We start from the raw sequence: 17,899 nt of genomic DNA on the forward strand, positions 1-17,899 counted from the left end.
CACTGACCCAGTGACACTCAACAACCACCCCCATTCATGTCAGGCCAGCCACTGTATGCAGAACGTCTCCACTATTACGGTAAATTCCATGTCGTAGACTTTATTTAATTTACGGTGCAATTCCTTTTATCCGAATTCCAACTATTTGAATCATCCAGGTATCCCAACTTTGTCCCCTTTGGTCCTGTTCAGTAACTAAAATCATTCATTCAGGTGTCTGCCACCAGTAGCGCTATAACCGCTTTATTAACACAAATTGCTATCATAAACAATAAAACTGATACATAGCAGAACATAAAATATAATAGCACATATTTTATGTACCAAAAATAGCTCCTTCCACACTCAACCACCTGGGTGATGCCACACAGTCAACCGGCTGACTCCGAGACGTGTGTGTGCCATGACGTCACATGAGGGGAGTGAAGCAGGCGACGCAGTACAGCTCACTGCCTCCACACACCTATGCTCTTCATTTTTCTTATTTTATAGTTTTATTATATTTGTTTTAATTTTTAAGCCACATATTGTAATTTTTAGTCTTTTGCGTTGTATTAAAAAAACGGTTTTACTAGGGTAGACTATAGTAACCCGAATGATATGTTGTGTGTTTATTTACATACCGAGATGTAAATTATACATACTAGAGAAACCAATTCTTTTTATTAAAATTTATTACTTTGCTTCACAAAAACTCACTCCATATAAACATGAACACCATCTTGGAAACATTTATCAGTTCTAACCCAAAATATTATAACCAAGTTATGATCTTGGTGGCCACGATTTCTTATTCTATAATTTTTTAAGGTATTAAATTCATTATTTGAGAATTCACGATACAGGAAGATTTAAAAAATGTAACCCTCACAAATACAGGAGGATAAATGGACGTATAATGTATACAAAATGATGTTGGTAACACCCTGGAGTTACTTAACATTCCTTTCTTGAATGTTGAGATGAAAGATTCCTTTAGGTTCTCTGTGTACTGTACTGTACTGTACTCAGTTGAGATGAAAGATTCCTTCAGGTTCTCTGTGTACTGTACTGTACTGTACTGTACTATACTGTACTCAGTTGAGATAAAAGATTCCTTCAGGTTCTCTGTGTACTGTACTGTACTGTACTCAGTTGAGATGAAAGATTCCTTCAGGTTCTCTGTGTACTATACTGTACTGTACTGTACTCAGTTGAGATGAAAGATTCCTTCAGGTTCTCTGTGTACTGTGCTGTACTGTACTGTACTCAGTTGAGATAAAAGATTCCTTCAGGTTCTCTGTGTACTGTACTGTACTGTACTGTACTGTACTGTACTCAGTTGAGATGAAAGATTCCTTTAGGTTCTCTGTGTACTGTACTGTACTGTACTGTACTCAGTTGAGATGAAAGATTCCTTTAGGTTCTCTGTGTACTGTACTGTACTGTGCACATGCTGTACTCGGATTGAGATAAAAAGATTCCTTTAAGGTTCTCTGTGTACTGTACTGTGCTGTACTGTACTCGAATTGGGGATAAAGATTCCTTGGGTTCTCTGTGTGCTGTGCATGCTGTACTGTACTGTACTGTGCCTGTGCTGTACTGTACTGCACTGTACTGTACTGTACTCAGTTGAGATAAAAAGATTCCTTTAGGTTCTCATTAATACTGTACTGTACTGTACTGTACTGTACTGTACTACACTGCACACTGTATGCTATACTCAGTTGAGATAAAAAAGATTCCTTTTAGGTTCTCTGTGTACTATACTGTACTCAGTTGAGATAAAAGATTCCTTCAGGTTCTCTGTGTACTGTACTGTACTGTACTGTACTGTACTGTACTCGGTTGAGATGAAAAGATTCCTTTAGGTTCTCTGAGTACTGTACTGTGCTGTACTGTACTATTACTGTACTAAGTTGAGATAAAAGATTCCTTTAGGTTCTCCGTGTACTGTACTGTACTGTACTGTACTCAGTTGAGATAAAAGATTCCTTTAGGTTCTCCGTGTACTGTACTGTACTGTACTCAGTTGAGATAAAAGATTCCTTTAGGTTCTCCGTGTACTGTACTGTACTGTATTGTACTGTACTCAGTTGAGATAAAAGATTCCTTTAGGTTCTCCGTGTACTGTACTGTACTGTACTCAGTTGAGATAAAAGATTCCTTTAGGTTCTCCGTGTACTGTACTGTACTGTACTGTACTGTACTCAGTTGAGATAAAAGATTCCTCTAGTTGAGATAAAAGTACTGTACTCAGTTGAGATAAAAGATTCCTAGGTTCTCCGTGTACTCCACTTTTATTTCTAAGGTCAACAATATCTAGTGCAGAAGTCCTTCCATTTACCCAACTTCGATTTATGAAAATTTGCTCATATGAAAAAACTAAATAAAAATCACACACATATTTATTCCAGCGCTTCGGTAAATGAACGAAAATCCCGCTTATATGAAAAAATTACGGCATTTTTCAGAACACCACAAGATGCCAAGCTGCTGACACAGGCATCTAAGAGCATTCTGTGCTGAACACGGACAGTAAGCAGTGTAAGGTACCGCAGGCTAGTGTGTGGCAACATTTCTGTGCTTATCTATTAATATAAATTAATGGAAACTAAAAACTTTTGTTATACAGTAATTGCATCTGTTTACATTGTTGGTGGCACGTTGCCAAGTTAAAGTCGTCACTTCATATTTGATGTTGCTGTAGCTGCGAAGACACTAGTTTTAGTCCCTGCTTGAAAGCAGTCACAGCACTAATCATGTCTTTTGCAGATCTAAGTTTAGTTCATTCAGCATAACAGTCATGTCAACTAAAAAAGCTAAATCTAACAGCCACACTTCATTGCCCAACTGGATGTGACCAAAAGGCCGATCTCTTGAGGCCAAAAACACTTTTACTTCAGGTAGCAGATCTCAATCTCTGGAGAAATTGCAGTTGTTATAGATACATGTTTACTCACTGGCAACTGTGTACTATTAACAAAATCACTGAAAGTCTGATATGTCTTCACCCCAAGTTTTTCCTTTTAATGGTACAATTTTCAGCAGTTCCTCTTTGGTACTCATGTCTTTAAACACCATTATAATGAAAATGCATAATTGTGATGTATCGACCACATCAATAGACTTATCAAACTGTGATGAAAACAACACACACTCATGTATGTCTTTATTCAGTTGTTCACCCAAATCCTCAGCCATAAATCCTCAGTGCCTCCTGAGTGTTCCTTGATAACTGAACATCCTTAATAGAAGACAGTATATCAGACTTAGTTTTGACATTTTCAAACAACAAATATGCTGCTTCTAAAAAGGCCTCTTTGAATATTTCCCCATCTTGAAATGGTTTTTCATGCTTTGTAAGTACTCAACTCATCCTGAATGATGCAATGGTTGCTACCCTTGATTTTGAGTTCGTGCCGGTCAAAAGAGTTTGTCGTGCAGTAAGCTGTGATTTCAGTTCATGAGCTTTCCTCTTTTGTAGCTCACTTTTGGGTGGGAAATCATACTTCTTGTGAAAATGCCTTTCAAGATTTCCTTTCTTAGTTAGAGCTGGAGACGCATGGCAGATCAGACACACGCACTTCAAATTATCATGGTAAAAAAATAGTCCTCCCATTCATTGCAAAAAAGGTAAATTTTGGTCTTTTTAATACAGTACTTGGTCCAGAACTCATTTTTTGGTTCAGTTGATGGCCAATAACGTGAATACAAGAATTACTGTTTCCATGACTTTTCCTGCATGAATATGAGAATTACTAACCGTAACACAGTAACGTTTTTAACTTTTTTCATTAGCAATAGTCGCCGGCTAGTGTGGCCACTTCTGTCTACTCTAGGGTTGCAGCGAGAACTGTTGCTAAGCTAAAAAGTCAAAATACTCGTAATCACCCAAGACTTTTCCATAACAAGAGACAGCACCTCACACTTCCAAGTACTGCAGATGACTGAAAATCACTGCATTGTTGAAGACACGTGTGTAGGTTCATAGGGACAGGCCTGCCAAATATGATTCTATTTACCTTTGACAAGACTCCTCAATATTGAGTCGGCTTTGTCATTACCAAATTCATTAATACAAGGTTTAACGTGCATTTGTAAACTTATAAAAGCAAATACTTGCTTAGTTTTAGCCTACAACTGATAACTTGCTGGCCAGTTTCCTCCTCAGAAAAAAATCCAAACAAAATTATATCCCAATGATGATGAGTAAAATTGGAATATGATTTTTGTATGGCAGCTTATGAAGGATGGATCATTAAGTTTAACTATGCCATGCGGTCGACTAGAGAAGGGCTTGAGATTGAAGGGTTGGCCACCCCTTGAATACATATCCTCTGCTTCTCAGTTAACTATTTGCTCTCATCCGGGGGTTGGTTCCAGTACCACATTAAGTATACATTATTCTTTTAGTTAAATCAATAGTGTACTTTATTAATGCATGAGTGTAATATACAGTTGCTGACAAGTATAGTGTCAAGGGTAACACTATACTCTCCCTGTGAGCAACTGTACAATGATAATAGTACTAGTAGCTCCCCCAGTACTGTACAATGATAATAGTACTAGTAGCTCCACCACACTCCAGTACTGTACAATGATAATAGTACTAGTAGCTCCCCCACACCCCAGTACTGTACAATGACAATAGTACTAGTAGCTCCCCCACACCCCAGTACTGTACAATGATAATAGTACTAGTAGCTCCACCACACCCCAGTACTGTACAATGATAATAGTACTAGTAGCTCCACCACACCCCAGTACTGTAAAATGATAATAGTACTAGTAGCTCCACCACACCCCAGTACTGTACAATGATAATAGTACTAGTAGCTCCCCCACACTCCAGTACTGTACAATGATAATAGTACTAGTACTCCCACACCCCAGTACTGTACAATGATAATAGTACTAGTAGCTCCCCCACACCCCAGTACTGTACAATGATAATAGTACTAGTAGCTCCACCACACCCAGTACTGTACAATGATGTAGCTAGTATCCAGTCCACACCCCAGTACTGTACAATGATAATAGTACTAGTAGCTCCACCACACCCCAGTACTGTACAATGATAATAGTACTAGTAGTACTAGTAGCTCCACCACACCCCAGTACTGTACAATGATAATAGTACTAGTAGCTCCACCACACCCCAGTACTGTACAATGATAATAGTACTAGTAGCTCCCCCACACCCCAGTACTGTACAATGACAATAGTACTAGTAGCTCCCCCACACCCCAGTACTGTACAATGATAATAGTACTAGTAGCTCCACCACACCCCAGTGCTGTACAATGATAATAGTACAGGTAACTTGTGTCTGATTTAAGCGTTTTTGGAATAACGTGATTGTTCAATTAATACCAAAAGCTAATTTACGTGCACCTATTTTTTAAATAACGCACTCAAGACAGTTTAAATTTGCCACGCATATTCGCTTGGTCGCCTGGCAGTGGAGTCGCGTGTGATGCCTGGTGAGGTGCTTTAAGTTATTACTATAAAGTCGCAGTCATAACATCAACAATCTTAATATTATTATTATTATTAATAATCATTATAATAATGTAATAATAAAGATCATTACTACTATTGATGATGATAATGAAGTATTCTGTACAACAACTGTGACCACGTCCAGGAAGCTTCCAGGGCATCACTTTCTCACTTCACATCAGCACTACCTTTTCTCTGTGCTCTCATTTGCATTGTGTGTTTATCACATACCTTTTTAGTGTTAAACGCTGTTTTCCCCATTGATCATGTCTAGAAAATGTCTATCTGCCTCCTCTGGGGCGCCTAAAGCTAAAAAGGCACAAAAAACAATCACAATGGACGTGAAATTAAATGTGATCGCCCGCCTTCAGAGAGGAGAGCGTGTGTTGGGGGTTGGCCGTGTCCTTGGTTCAAGTGAGAGCACTGTTGGTACCCTGTACGGTGTATGATGGTTCCCCTAACCTGTACCATTTACATGTATTCTTATGGGGAAAATTGTTTAATTTACGCATCTTTTAATTAAGCGGTGATTTTCAAGAACGTGACCCCCACATAAAACGAGAGGTGGGTTTATCTTAAAATCTTGTGTGGTTTTATTGAAAACAATACTCTATTAAATACTTTACTGTTCATGTACTGTACACTACAGTATACTGTAGATGCTGTTTATTATTACAGTACTTCTTTAATAAAATCTGGTAAGAAGAGATCTTAGTGTGTTTAACACTTACATAAGCCAGAGTGTTGTTTGACGTGATGCAGTAGTGAGCCGCTGTACAATGTTCCCAATACTAACTCCTTATACTGTACTGGACAATAAGACCTCCATTATTAACAAGTACAGTACGCTACAGTATTGAGAGGTTTACTGTACTCTACATGTATCTTTATGTAGCAACTTCTTCCTTTGCAAATGTTCTCGGTTCATAACACAGGAAATAATCTAAAGCTTTTGTGTATGTATGTATGTGTGTGTGTGTGTGTGTGTGTGTGTGTCTGTATTATTGTTATACACTTTACAGAGGGGGTATGTGTGTGTGGCTTTATGGAAGAGAGCCACCACAGTCACCATGAGCCACAAGAGGTAACAAACAGTACAATAGCACCACAAGTCACCGGGATTGCTGAACTTGATCCACAACACAAACTTGACAAATAAACAAAGTTGACCAAATGACAAGCGATTTATTGTTTGCGTCAAAGATGATGATTAAACTGAAGACTGGAAACTAATACACCACTTTATATTCTACAAAGCCGATGCCATTACCAAAGACTTTTATCCAACAAATAAGCCGCCCAACTATATATCTACTCCTCCCTGTGCAGTACTGTCTCACAAAACTCAATTACTATTCATTAGAGTAAGTTTAAATTATTCCACTTTAAGGCAAGTAGTGAAGCAGGTAAAACACTCATGCATGTACAGTAAGGTTAAAGGAGGATACATAGCTACATGAACACTAAGTCTTATAATATATTGCCAAGCATTGAGTTACTCCATAAGACAAACAATAAAAGTTAAAAGAGGATAACTTTACCATCAGGGTCGGGCTCTCCCTCGGCAGCGACCTGCTCCTCCCCCTCTCCGCTCCCCGCTGGGTTGGCCGCCGGCTCGTCCAGGTTGGGAGGGATGCCGTCGACTAGGTACTGGACGGCCGTGTACGGGTTATTGAAGCTCGCCCTGAGCGCTCGTTCAACCTGAGACCGACAACACCTTACCCTTAGGAAATGGCACTCAATTACCCAGTGTGATCAAAATACAAAGAGTATAATTTCCCCATTACAGTACAGTAAAACCTAGACTTCTGCTCATATATACTACAGTATAATAGTCAGGAGCCATAAATCCTGTGCACTGCTGCAAACATTTGCTTTAGTACATCATCTTGATTGTGAGTGATTTTAAAGTAAGAAAACCCGAATCTTGAGATCTATCAACGGCAAAGATTCTGGGATGCCGTAGTGGCCTAGTAACTGTGATGAACAAGCAGATTTTTGCTCCAATGTTTGTGAAATATGATGTAAACTGATAAATTACTTGAGGCTTTCAGTTGTGATTCCATACACACTTAACACTGAAAGAAATATACTGTATTAATACTAGTGTGTGTTTACTGTGGACACTTATAAGACAGTCAGGGGCCACATTGTTAATTCAACCATCTACAGTAGAAACTTACAGTACCCTATATTAACTTTAGGGGCATGTAATATTGCTACCTTACACAGTACTCTTACTAAATACTTTAAATTTGTTAATTGTAATGGTATATATGTAAGAAAGAAGATGACATGATATCTCTCACTACCAACACAGAAATACAAACTTTGTAAGAGATCAATTAAAATAGTACAGTATTGTTTAACATGTTTGGTTAACAGTTGGAAGCTGATGGACAAACATGTTGATTATCTAAAATATTTCAGTGGTCATTATAGATACAGTATATTGTCTTACTATAGGGAGAAGTAACAATTATTTATCTGTATGGTCATGTTGTCAATCCCAGACAGGAAACATGAACTATTTTCCAACCAATTCATTTGAAATTCAGAGATAATAACTTTGTGTAAAAAATAGACAATAATTGTGTTTGTAGGAAAATACTGAAGAGGAACTCCCTAGCAGAGGCAATATATTGTCATAATTAATAGTTATTAAAATAAAGGAAATAGTTTTATCTTTAAGGTCACCACAAGAGTTGGTGGAAGTAATCCTCTTTTTATAACACAACACTATCATAAAACATGAGAGTATGGGAGTGTTACATAAGGCCAGTGGTGTAGCACTACACTGCACTACACACTACACTGCAATACATACTACACTACACTGTACCGCACTACACTATGCTACACTGCAATACATACTACACTACACTACACTGTACCACACTACACTATGCTACGCTACACTACACTACACACTACACTGCAATACATACTGCACTGTACCGCACTACACTGTGCTACACTGCACTACACTGTAATACTCAATGACAGAAATGCCTGCAATCTGTGATCTACTCGCACATAAATCTGAGAAAAAAATCAGACAATTTTTTTAAGAAGAAATAAAAAAGTCATTGTTTTGACTGACTATATTGAATTCAGAGAGATGTAATGTTTTATTTGAAGCGTCCAGCATCGTAACGTGCATTCAGACCATCTGGGAGAAACCCGTTTTTTTTGTTGGAAAGCACTATTTTTGGCCTAGCTCTATACGATAGTAGTTAAGATCTCCTTACTACACTGTAAATAAGGTTGAAAACCCTTATCAAATAGGGTAGTACATCGATTTGTAGCAGACAGGAAATTTAAGGATTGGCTTTTGCATCGTGACGTGCTCTCATCTGGTCAGTGAGTGAGCGAGCGAGAGGAGAGGGCGGCCAATCACAGCCTCCTCCCCCGACTCGGCCAATGACAGTGAGCGGCTGCTGTCTATATCACGCCCCCTCTAGCGGGCAGGATCTGCGCTCTGATATTGATTCAAGTAAAAAATGCCAAAAGTGGGTGGTGAGTTTTGTTGCTTCAAGTCAACATTGCAACAACTCAGTACATTACTTCATGATGCACTACCTACCATCTGGAAATACAGTCCTCTAGCTTCAAAATGCATCAAAAATAAATGCTGTAACTCAAAAAACAAAGTTATGCATGTCTGTAAAAACTTTAAACGCGGTTTTCTCAGCTTTAAATTATGGCGCGAATAACCCAACAATTATGAATAAGCTAAAGCGTCGCTCAACCTGAGCCAGACCTGAATTTTTTTCCAAGGTCGTACAGTGTTCCTGGGGACTCCCGTACCTCTGATCACACCGCTTGAATATACAAGACATAGACCTGTAAATGTTTGTATTATTTCTATATTGTAGGTAATCTAAACAAACTTTGATTCTACATGTGTTACATATGATTTTTTTTTTTAAATAAACTTTAAGGTTAGTATTAAAATTTGCATCAAGATAATATGGTAAATAAACCATTGTGTGACTATAAGCTAGCGAAAAAAATCTGACATATTTGACTTGAAATTTAACAAATTGCAGACAAATTAGAAATTTCTATTAGTGGGCTGCAATACCTGTGGACTACACTGATTATCCTATACAGTAGTATAATATACAGTAGACCCTGTCATTACCAAGGGATAGGTTCCAAGAAATGGCACGAATTGGCACAACCGTGAATAGCAACTAATACTACTTTTGTGCACTACTGTATACCTATACCAAACAAGTGACCAGCGGCGGCAGCACTCATCCCCTCCTTTAACTCATCTAATAATTCAACTTTCTTTGTCAGGGTCATCACTGACTTCTGCCTTTTACATTTCACTCCACTAGCATCACTAACACTGACGCTAGGCAGTCTTTTAGGGACCATTTCACACAGAAACACTAAAGTTTGGAGAGTACAACACGAGATGATGCGTGGGATGACTCGTTGTGCTGCGGGAAAGGCTTGCAAGCTAGCCACCATAGCCACCAACTGCTTACCGCCAATCGTCGAAATCGCGAATCGCAAACTCGTGAATGGCAAGGGTCTACTATATATCAGAGTATCTTAACATTTTGTGTTTGTAATAGTGAAAAACTGATCAATTATACAATATATTACTGTAATATTTTACAAACACAACATGCAGGAGAGAATACTAGTGAGAAACATTACATAATCTGTGTTACATACAGTACTGTACATGACAGCTTGCCAAAGTATAGATTCATAATAAAATATATTAATACATGTGGTTGGTTGTTGCTGAACATAAACAGTACAATATGTCAGTACAGTATGCCTGTTTTGGAGAGAATAACAGTATATTGTGCTTAATTTAGTGTGTAATATATCTATACTATGTTAGGACACAAAAAATATAATTTGGTCTAAATAATTATATATATTAGTTTTATACACACATAACAGAGAAGATATTAACTGTATAAACATGGTGGTCACAGAAGACAAGTTATTCAACTATATACTATACTATACTACACTGTACTGTATGACAAATTTTCATATTTCACTACATGTAAATATGTAGTTAAACTGTACAGTACGTCTTACAAGACCTGCCGGCTGTCTATGAAAGAGCACAGTGACCCCCCCCCCCCCTTCAAAGCATCCTGTGGTTGCCCCCACCTGTCTGTGTACCGGAAATACCACGTTCAATTATCTCTCCAGTGAAAAGTTCAAAAGTATTAAATATAAAACCGTAAAATTGGTAATAGAAAAGTGAAATTAAAGACACAAAGAATTGCTATAGAAAAATTTAATAAAAAAGAAAGAACTTAAACACTTGCACTGTGATTAATAATAGTCAAGGTGTTCCCGCCTAAACCCAAAGCTCCTCCCACTTCCTTAGGACAGTGGAAGGAGGTCACTTGTCATCCCAACCCCAGCCAGGGTAGTGCACCGTGACCCAAGGATACACATCTCTACGCTCTCTTCAGCTGCTTCTACAGGGTTACAAAAGCGTTGTACAGGGATTATTTTTACTTGGTATAACTTAACTATTTATTTGTGTATTTAGGGATTTGTTCTTATTCATGTACGTATTATTGATGTTTGATTCTGACTTACATCTTTGTGTGTGTGTATTTACCTCCTGACTTATCTTGTGAGTGTAGTGACTTGCATTTAATTTAACTTAATTATGTGTGGCATGTCTTGACCCTCTTACCGCACCTCCTTTATGTTTGAACCACATTAACTTTAAGTGGGGAAGAGTCAGAAAAGTTTATGTTTTTGTATATAAGTTTCTTTACTTATTTAAGAATGACCAAAGTTGTAAAGTAAATTAACTGTAAACTTGACATGCTCTATTTCTTACACCTTTTGGAGATATTATTAGGCCCAGAAATAGTGAAACTTCTCTTTTTACAGAAAATGATGTTTCACACAATTTTTTCTTTTCTTTTTTCAGACATTTACCCTTAAATGTCTGGGTAGAGGGGAAGGGGGTGGCTACTTACCTGTTCCTTTGTCTGTCTCTTGAGTCTGCTTAATTCTCTGGCAGATAACTTGGAACTCCTCAAGTTAGTGTTGCAGGCATAACAAGGCATCGCTGTAACCAACTCAACAGTTTATAGAACACCTGAGCACAGTAACTATTCACATCTCACCTGTTCCACCATTAACTATACTGTGACTCCCTGGGTTACTCCTCATCAAGTCAGAGTTAATGATTGGTAACCCTGGCAGCTTCTTCACCCAAAGGTAACCCCCCCTGGTGTAACATGAGGCAAGTTATTGTGAGTGTGAGAAGACTGACAAAATGAACTGATACACACAGTAAACATCACCTAACAGCCAACATGCTTCTGGTATAACAAGAGTACAGCATTACATAGAGAGGACTGACCTGCAACCTCTCGTAGCCCATCTCCATTATATTTTCTACCATGCGATTAAATTCTTCCCCCATTACCAGCAATGACTCTGCACTACCAACGGACCTGTCAAACACAACACAAGGATTACACATTTTATACCAGCTGGTAGAGGTGAAGAAAATATTAAATACGTAACTCAAATTAAGCTGTATCAACACAAAAGTATTTAAATGTTAAATTAAAAATATGTATATCTCCTGTAAAAGTTTAGTTCCTTTACACTATTTCCCACAATGAGATGGTGACCCAAAGATAAGAGGAGTTAAGTTTAACCTCCAGGTATAAAGACAGTTTAGTTTAACATAACGACTCCTCCTTAAAGATAATTAACATTTATAACTTTTGTACCAAATGGCAACATAAAAATTAAAGCATTAAAAAAGCAGCACAGCACAGTAGTTTGACCATGGAGAGAAAAAATGTTGTTCGGCCAAATGTTACTGACCAGACACCATGACGATTATTAACATCTTCATAACTACAGTAACTAAATCAATGAGTTGTGATTAAGGTAACTAACTAGTGAGCTGGAGTTGTTATAATGTAACAGAAACATTGTTTACAAGTGTAACAGTTGTAACTAACAGTAGTAACACATCTCTAATGGTGTCTCATGTTTATAATGAACAAGGCTCTGTGTAACAATGAGTAGGGTACAACTGTAGCTACTGAACCATTATATGACCTCATGTAAACTGGAGAACACTATATACAGTATATACAAGGTACACTCAAGTATAGTTACAGTTTTTAGGATCAAAACTTCATGCACAAAGTAGGGGTCAAACTACAGTATAAACCTGGGCTTGCCTACCTTACCCCTAGATTCTTTATACTGCGACCTGAAGAACAGAATCTCATTCAATATCCTGTACTGTAATGCTGCTTTAAATTTACAAAACCTGACAACTGGAGATATACAGTATAGTCTCGGTTTATGCCGTCAATTAAACCCGTGGAGGTCCGCGTAAAACGAGAAAAGCGTAAACGAAATAACAGAACATATGGGATTAATTGAAACAGAGACTAGGCCGACCACCAGACTACCCTTTTTCCGACACAATACGTATGTTGTAGTAAAAATAACATCTTAATTTTATGATGGTATTGACACACAATTAATATTTAAGAGAAACATCAATAATATTAGGTTTTTTAACACTTACATTAGCAGAAGAGATGGCTAAGCACACGGGGATGGGGGGTTGGTTCCGAGGCAGAGGGCAGATTATTGGCCCTCACCTGTATCACTTGTATCACTATCCACCACAGAGGCTTGCAGGGCCTCTTTGTCAAACCCCTCAAAGTCCATATCCTCACTATCACTGACTTGGACTGGCTGTGGTGGGTGAAGAACTCGGTAATGTTTTGTTGATTGGGCGACCTAGTGCGCACCCTGCCCGCGCCGCTTCCCGCGTAAATGATGGAATGTACTGCGTAACTAATAATTGCCGGTCTGGCCAGGTGCCGCGTAAATGACCAAACGCATAAAGGAAATCCACGTAAATCGACACTATACTGTACAGATAATTTTCCTTTTCGTTGCATCAGTTAATAATTTTGCTGGTGACATTGTTGCCAAGTTAGACTCAAGTCACTGTGTAGTGTGCAGCCCTTTCCCTACCAGGTTGAGCTGTGAGCTACCGGTATATGCTTTATGCTATCTTTCAACACAAATTTATTCAGTTACATGTACACACACTCTTACATTCATAATGTCTTAAATAAATAAATAATCATATGGACAACAACATAAAGGCAATACAGTAAACCTTCGATAACTCAGCATTTAATAACTCGGACTTTCATATAACTCAGCAGGATAATGGTCTTGGAGTGTATTAGTAGAACTCGGGAAATGCACACACACAAATTATCTGGCATATCTGGCCACCTGCATCACCTACCATATCTGTGTCACCTACCATACCTCTGTGTCACCTACCATACCTCTGTGTCACCTACCATACCTGTGTGTCACCTACCATACCTGTGTCACCTACCATACCTGTGTGTCACCTACCATACCTGTCACCTACCATACCTCTGTGTCACCTATCATACCTGTGTGTCACCTACCATTCTTCACCTGCAGTGTTGGTAAGTATTACTTTTTACATTTAATAATTACATGTACACATTTATGGATCAATAATTTTTTATTGTTGTATTTTCGTAGGAGGGGGGGGAAGTGCCTCGATAAGGGCTGATTCACACTATCCATCACGTCTCCGTTCCATCAAAATTGCCCTGTATTCACACCATCCGTCATGGTTCTGTACAGTGCGCACTCGGCCGTTGAGTAGGCATGGCGCCTCATAGATTAGGCTTCAAGAAACTTGCATTATTTGCACTACCTGCTCTCTACTGCAGTGACTGACCAGCAACCTCAATGTGGTTCAGACACACCTCCACCATCCATCCACCTTAACAGTACTACCCTCTCTAATGTTACCCACTTTCAGTATCTCGGCTCCCACCTGTCCACCACCGCTGACATCGACAAAGCGATTCAGCATCGGATCAGATGTGCATCTCAAGCCTTTGCCAGACTCCAAAACCGTGTCTTATGCCGTAGAGAGCTGAAATTATCTACAAAGTTACATGTATATCGAGCTGTGGTCCTCCCCACCCTGCTATATGGTAGCGAGACATGGGTCACATACAGGAGGTACAATAAGGCTCTTGAAAACTTTCAGCAACGTAGTCTACGTTCCATCCTCTGAGTTCGCTGGGAAGACAAGCGCACAAATGCCAGTATTCTCGCTGACACCGACTGTAGGAGCATCGAGGCGACCATTGTCCATGAACAACTACGCTGGACTGGCCATGTTTCCCGCATGGACGAGAGTAGACTGCCAAAGCAGCTACTTTACAGTCACCTAACGAATAGTAAACGTAATGCTGGTGGGCAACTGAAAAGGTGTAAGGATAGTCTTAAGACAAACCTGAAAAGTGCCAAATCAACCCTTATCTGGGAGATGATTACTCCACACCATAACGCTTGGAGGAGCACCACACAAGAAGGTGTCAATACTTTCGAGTTAGCCCGACTGCATACCGAGGCAGACAAGTGCCAATGCCGGAAAGATGCTGTCGCCGCCCCTCCGGCACTAGATGTAGCCCATCACATGTACAACATCTGTGATCGATCCTGTCGGTCCTGTATCGGCCTCTTTAGTCACCTCAGAACTCGCCAGCCTAAGTGTACATCCTCAATACCTCATATCATTTTATCATAACAGGATGATCGTTACACTCAATTCCGCGTGACAGCAAAGTAGTAGTAGTAGTAGTGTGTATGAGGAAAAAAATTGCACAATTACCAAAACTGGTTCATGTACTCTGACAGCATTAGGACAACAGTTTAATGTTTTCAATTCACTTGTAACAAATGTCTGCAAATTGCCAAATAAAAGTAGCATTATTCCATCACACCAAATACTGCCCAAGTTCTTCTTTATATAAAGCACTCTGTACCTCACTGTGGGATAGCTAATGGTGATACTGTGTGAGTTATACCCAACTTTATCTCTTTATCAAGTGAGAACAAGAGAATAATCATAAGGGCCGTGGGTCCTCCATCAGCCTAGACACAAATGGACCATAACTTGTTAATGGTTGACTTGTTTGATCAATAACTTGTAACTGGTTGACTTGTTTGATCAATAACTTGTAACTGGTTGACTTGTCACATTCACAGATATATCAAGATGGATGGACAAAAACCAGTAATGTAGTGAATTTTATTAGCAGTTACCCCAACAGTAACTAAGAGAAGAAAGCCAAACAACTCACCCCCCTGTAGATGGCTGTGTGGCTGTTGTGGACTGTGTGTTGGATGCTGCTGTAGGCTGGGTGGTGGTGCTGGTGGTAGTGGTGGTGGTGCTGGTGCTGGTGGTAGTGGATGCTGCCACGGATGATGCCTCTGTAGAAGGCGTGGTCACACTCTGAAAAAATCATCTCGTCAGCAGAACAATGACTATCACTGTACACGGACATCACGAATATGTTAATGACGCAGTTTTTCTACCAGCCAGTAGGAAATAAATTAAGTCACAATAAGATCTTACAGGTGAGAACAATCACTAAGCAGCCTCATGGGAGATTATTCTTATCATAATCTTGGTCCCAAATTGCAAAACTTCAACGGCGTTTCCTCGTATCTTTACTTTGGACACAAAGAGTTCTATTTCTGCCCCTCGGGAACACTCGGGTACTGTGGGAAAATAAACCTTCACTATGTACAGTTGCCTCCAGGTGCGTTGTTACCGCGCCTCAGTGTCGCACTACTCATGTGACGGGGGAACTTATTGATAGGACTGTTTCACCACCTGGAGGTGAACTCTACCTAAATATAATATCTGTAAATCTTCTAAGACTATTGAGTGTTTTAAGTATACAATAAACCCCATGTTACTGTGTGGTGGTCCAACTTGTGACATAAAACTCTTACATAACATTAGGACCCAATTGAAGTTAAATTGATACTTAATTCACAATGACCACATTTTTTCCTAAATAAAGTGAAAAACATTGTAAAGATTAAAAAATAAGTTAATTAAAGCCATTTATTGTAAGGCGTTTTAAGATGCACAGAATAGCTAACGCGTTAGCTTTCCCGTACTGCCATTAAAAAATACAACATTGTAGCGCGTCTTGGAAATAACTGATGAACAACAGTATTCAGAAAACAATAAAATTAGGAGAACTGTTATTTGGACACAATACAGAAAGAAATAGTCAAGAAAATATATAGAAAATTATGGAGAGAAAGACAAAAAAGGAAAAAAGGTCAGTCAGTCACCAATAAATAAGAATAACACAAAAAATCAACCTGTTGTAAAGGTAATTTCTTCCAGGCTCTGAAACCACAAGTAACAACCAGTGCAGCTGTGCTTCTTCTCTCACAGCGAGGTGTTCACATATTTGTACACGAAATACGACGAATTTCAGGTTTGTTTAAGTCTTAATTTTTGCACTTACAGAACTGTAATCAACTTGTTCACCCTTATTTAAAGTATCTTATGAGTAAGGATATTAAGGTTCCAATGATATTGGAGTAATTATCAATATTGTTACACCAAAGTCGCCAACGGCTAATGAAATCGGACAGCTCCCACTTAAAAACGGGCAGAGCCAAAACAGGTTTGAACTTGGCACGATCCTTTTCAACTCTTTCACGCCATACGCTTTGTTTTAGGTCCTATCCAATATACTACTGCATATAGAATTATTTTTATTATTATATCAGTTTTTTTATTGCCTTACAAGCCCCCCAACTCTTCAATATTAATCAAAATATTCTCCATAAGCGGCCATGATCTGCTTATTTTCAGTGGGAGAACTTGCTGATTGGTTGTTATTTACTCGGGCGCTGCACACGCTAACGCCTGATCAAGGTGTTTGCTTTTCCCTCTCAAGGTGTCGTACGCACAACTCAGCAGAAGCGTCTGCGCAGACAGAATAGCTAATGCATTAGCTATTCTGTGCATCTACTATGCCTTAAAAAAGTCATTCACAACACAACTGCTATTAAGGATGGTGCACCATGGTGTTACCTCAGTCAGAGTTGTTTGACGCCTTCTTTCTCACAACTCTTTCAAAATTGAGTGTAATAAGTGATTATATATGTGACGCTGGTGCCAAGTCTATAATAAAGTGAATTTGAGTGAAATTGAAGATATTGAAGCACTTTAAGAAAGGTAGTGGGTAGAATATTAAGGATGAGTCAAAATAACTTGCATGAAGAACCTAGGCACTTCATCTCCTTCCTTCACTCACAGTAAACCTTAAAACCTCTCACTTTTTGTTTTCTTTAGTCTTTGGAAACTCAAATAATGTGTTTGACAAGAAAACCTGAGAACAACACTACCATCAGATTAGAATGTACCATAATTTCTCCTTTGACTGTTACCCATTACGCTATCTGTTGCCTTTTTGACAATGCTGCAATGGCAAGCAACGTGACTTAATATAAATCAGGATAAACATCAGAGTGTGGGTGTGAG

General features: G+C 38.9%; 1 protein-coding gene across 3 annotated transcripts in view; it reads right to left on the minus strand.

Moving 5' to 3' along the window:
- LOC121879367 (UV excision repair protein RAD23 homolog B-like) overlaps positions 1 to 17,899 on the minus strand; it is a 43,368-nt gene that overhangs the window by 9,361 nt on the left and 16,108 nt on the right. For all 3 annotated transcript variants that reach the window (XM_042385975.1, XM_042385974.1, XM_042385973.1), the window contains exons 4-6: positions 15,687 to 15,838; positions 11,858 to 11,951; positions 7,026 to 7,185 (exon numbers count right to left, since the gene is read on the minus strand). In XM_042385975.1, the coding sequence (XP_042241909.1) occupies positions 7,026 to 7,185; positions 11,858 to 11,951; positions 15,687 to 15,838 (406 nt within the window). The remainder of the gene's footprint in view (positions 1 to 7,025; positions 7,186 to 11,857; positions 11,952 to 15,686; positions 15,839 to 17,899) is intronic.

This window comes from Homarus americanus, unplaced genomic scaffold (assembly GCF_018991925.1).
Source record: "Homarus americanus isolate GMGI-L3 unplaced genomic scaffold, GMGI_Hamer_2.0 scaffold16894, whole genome shotgun sequence".
Taxonomy (NCBI): Eukaryota; Metazoa; Arthropoda; class Malacostraca; order Decapoda; family Nephropidae; genus Homarus; species Homarus americanus.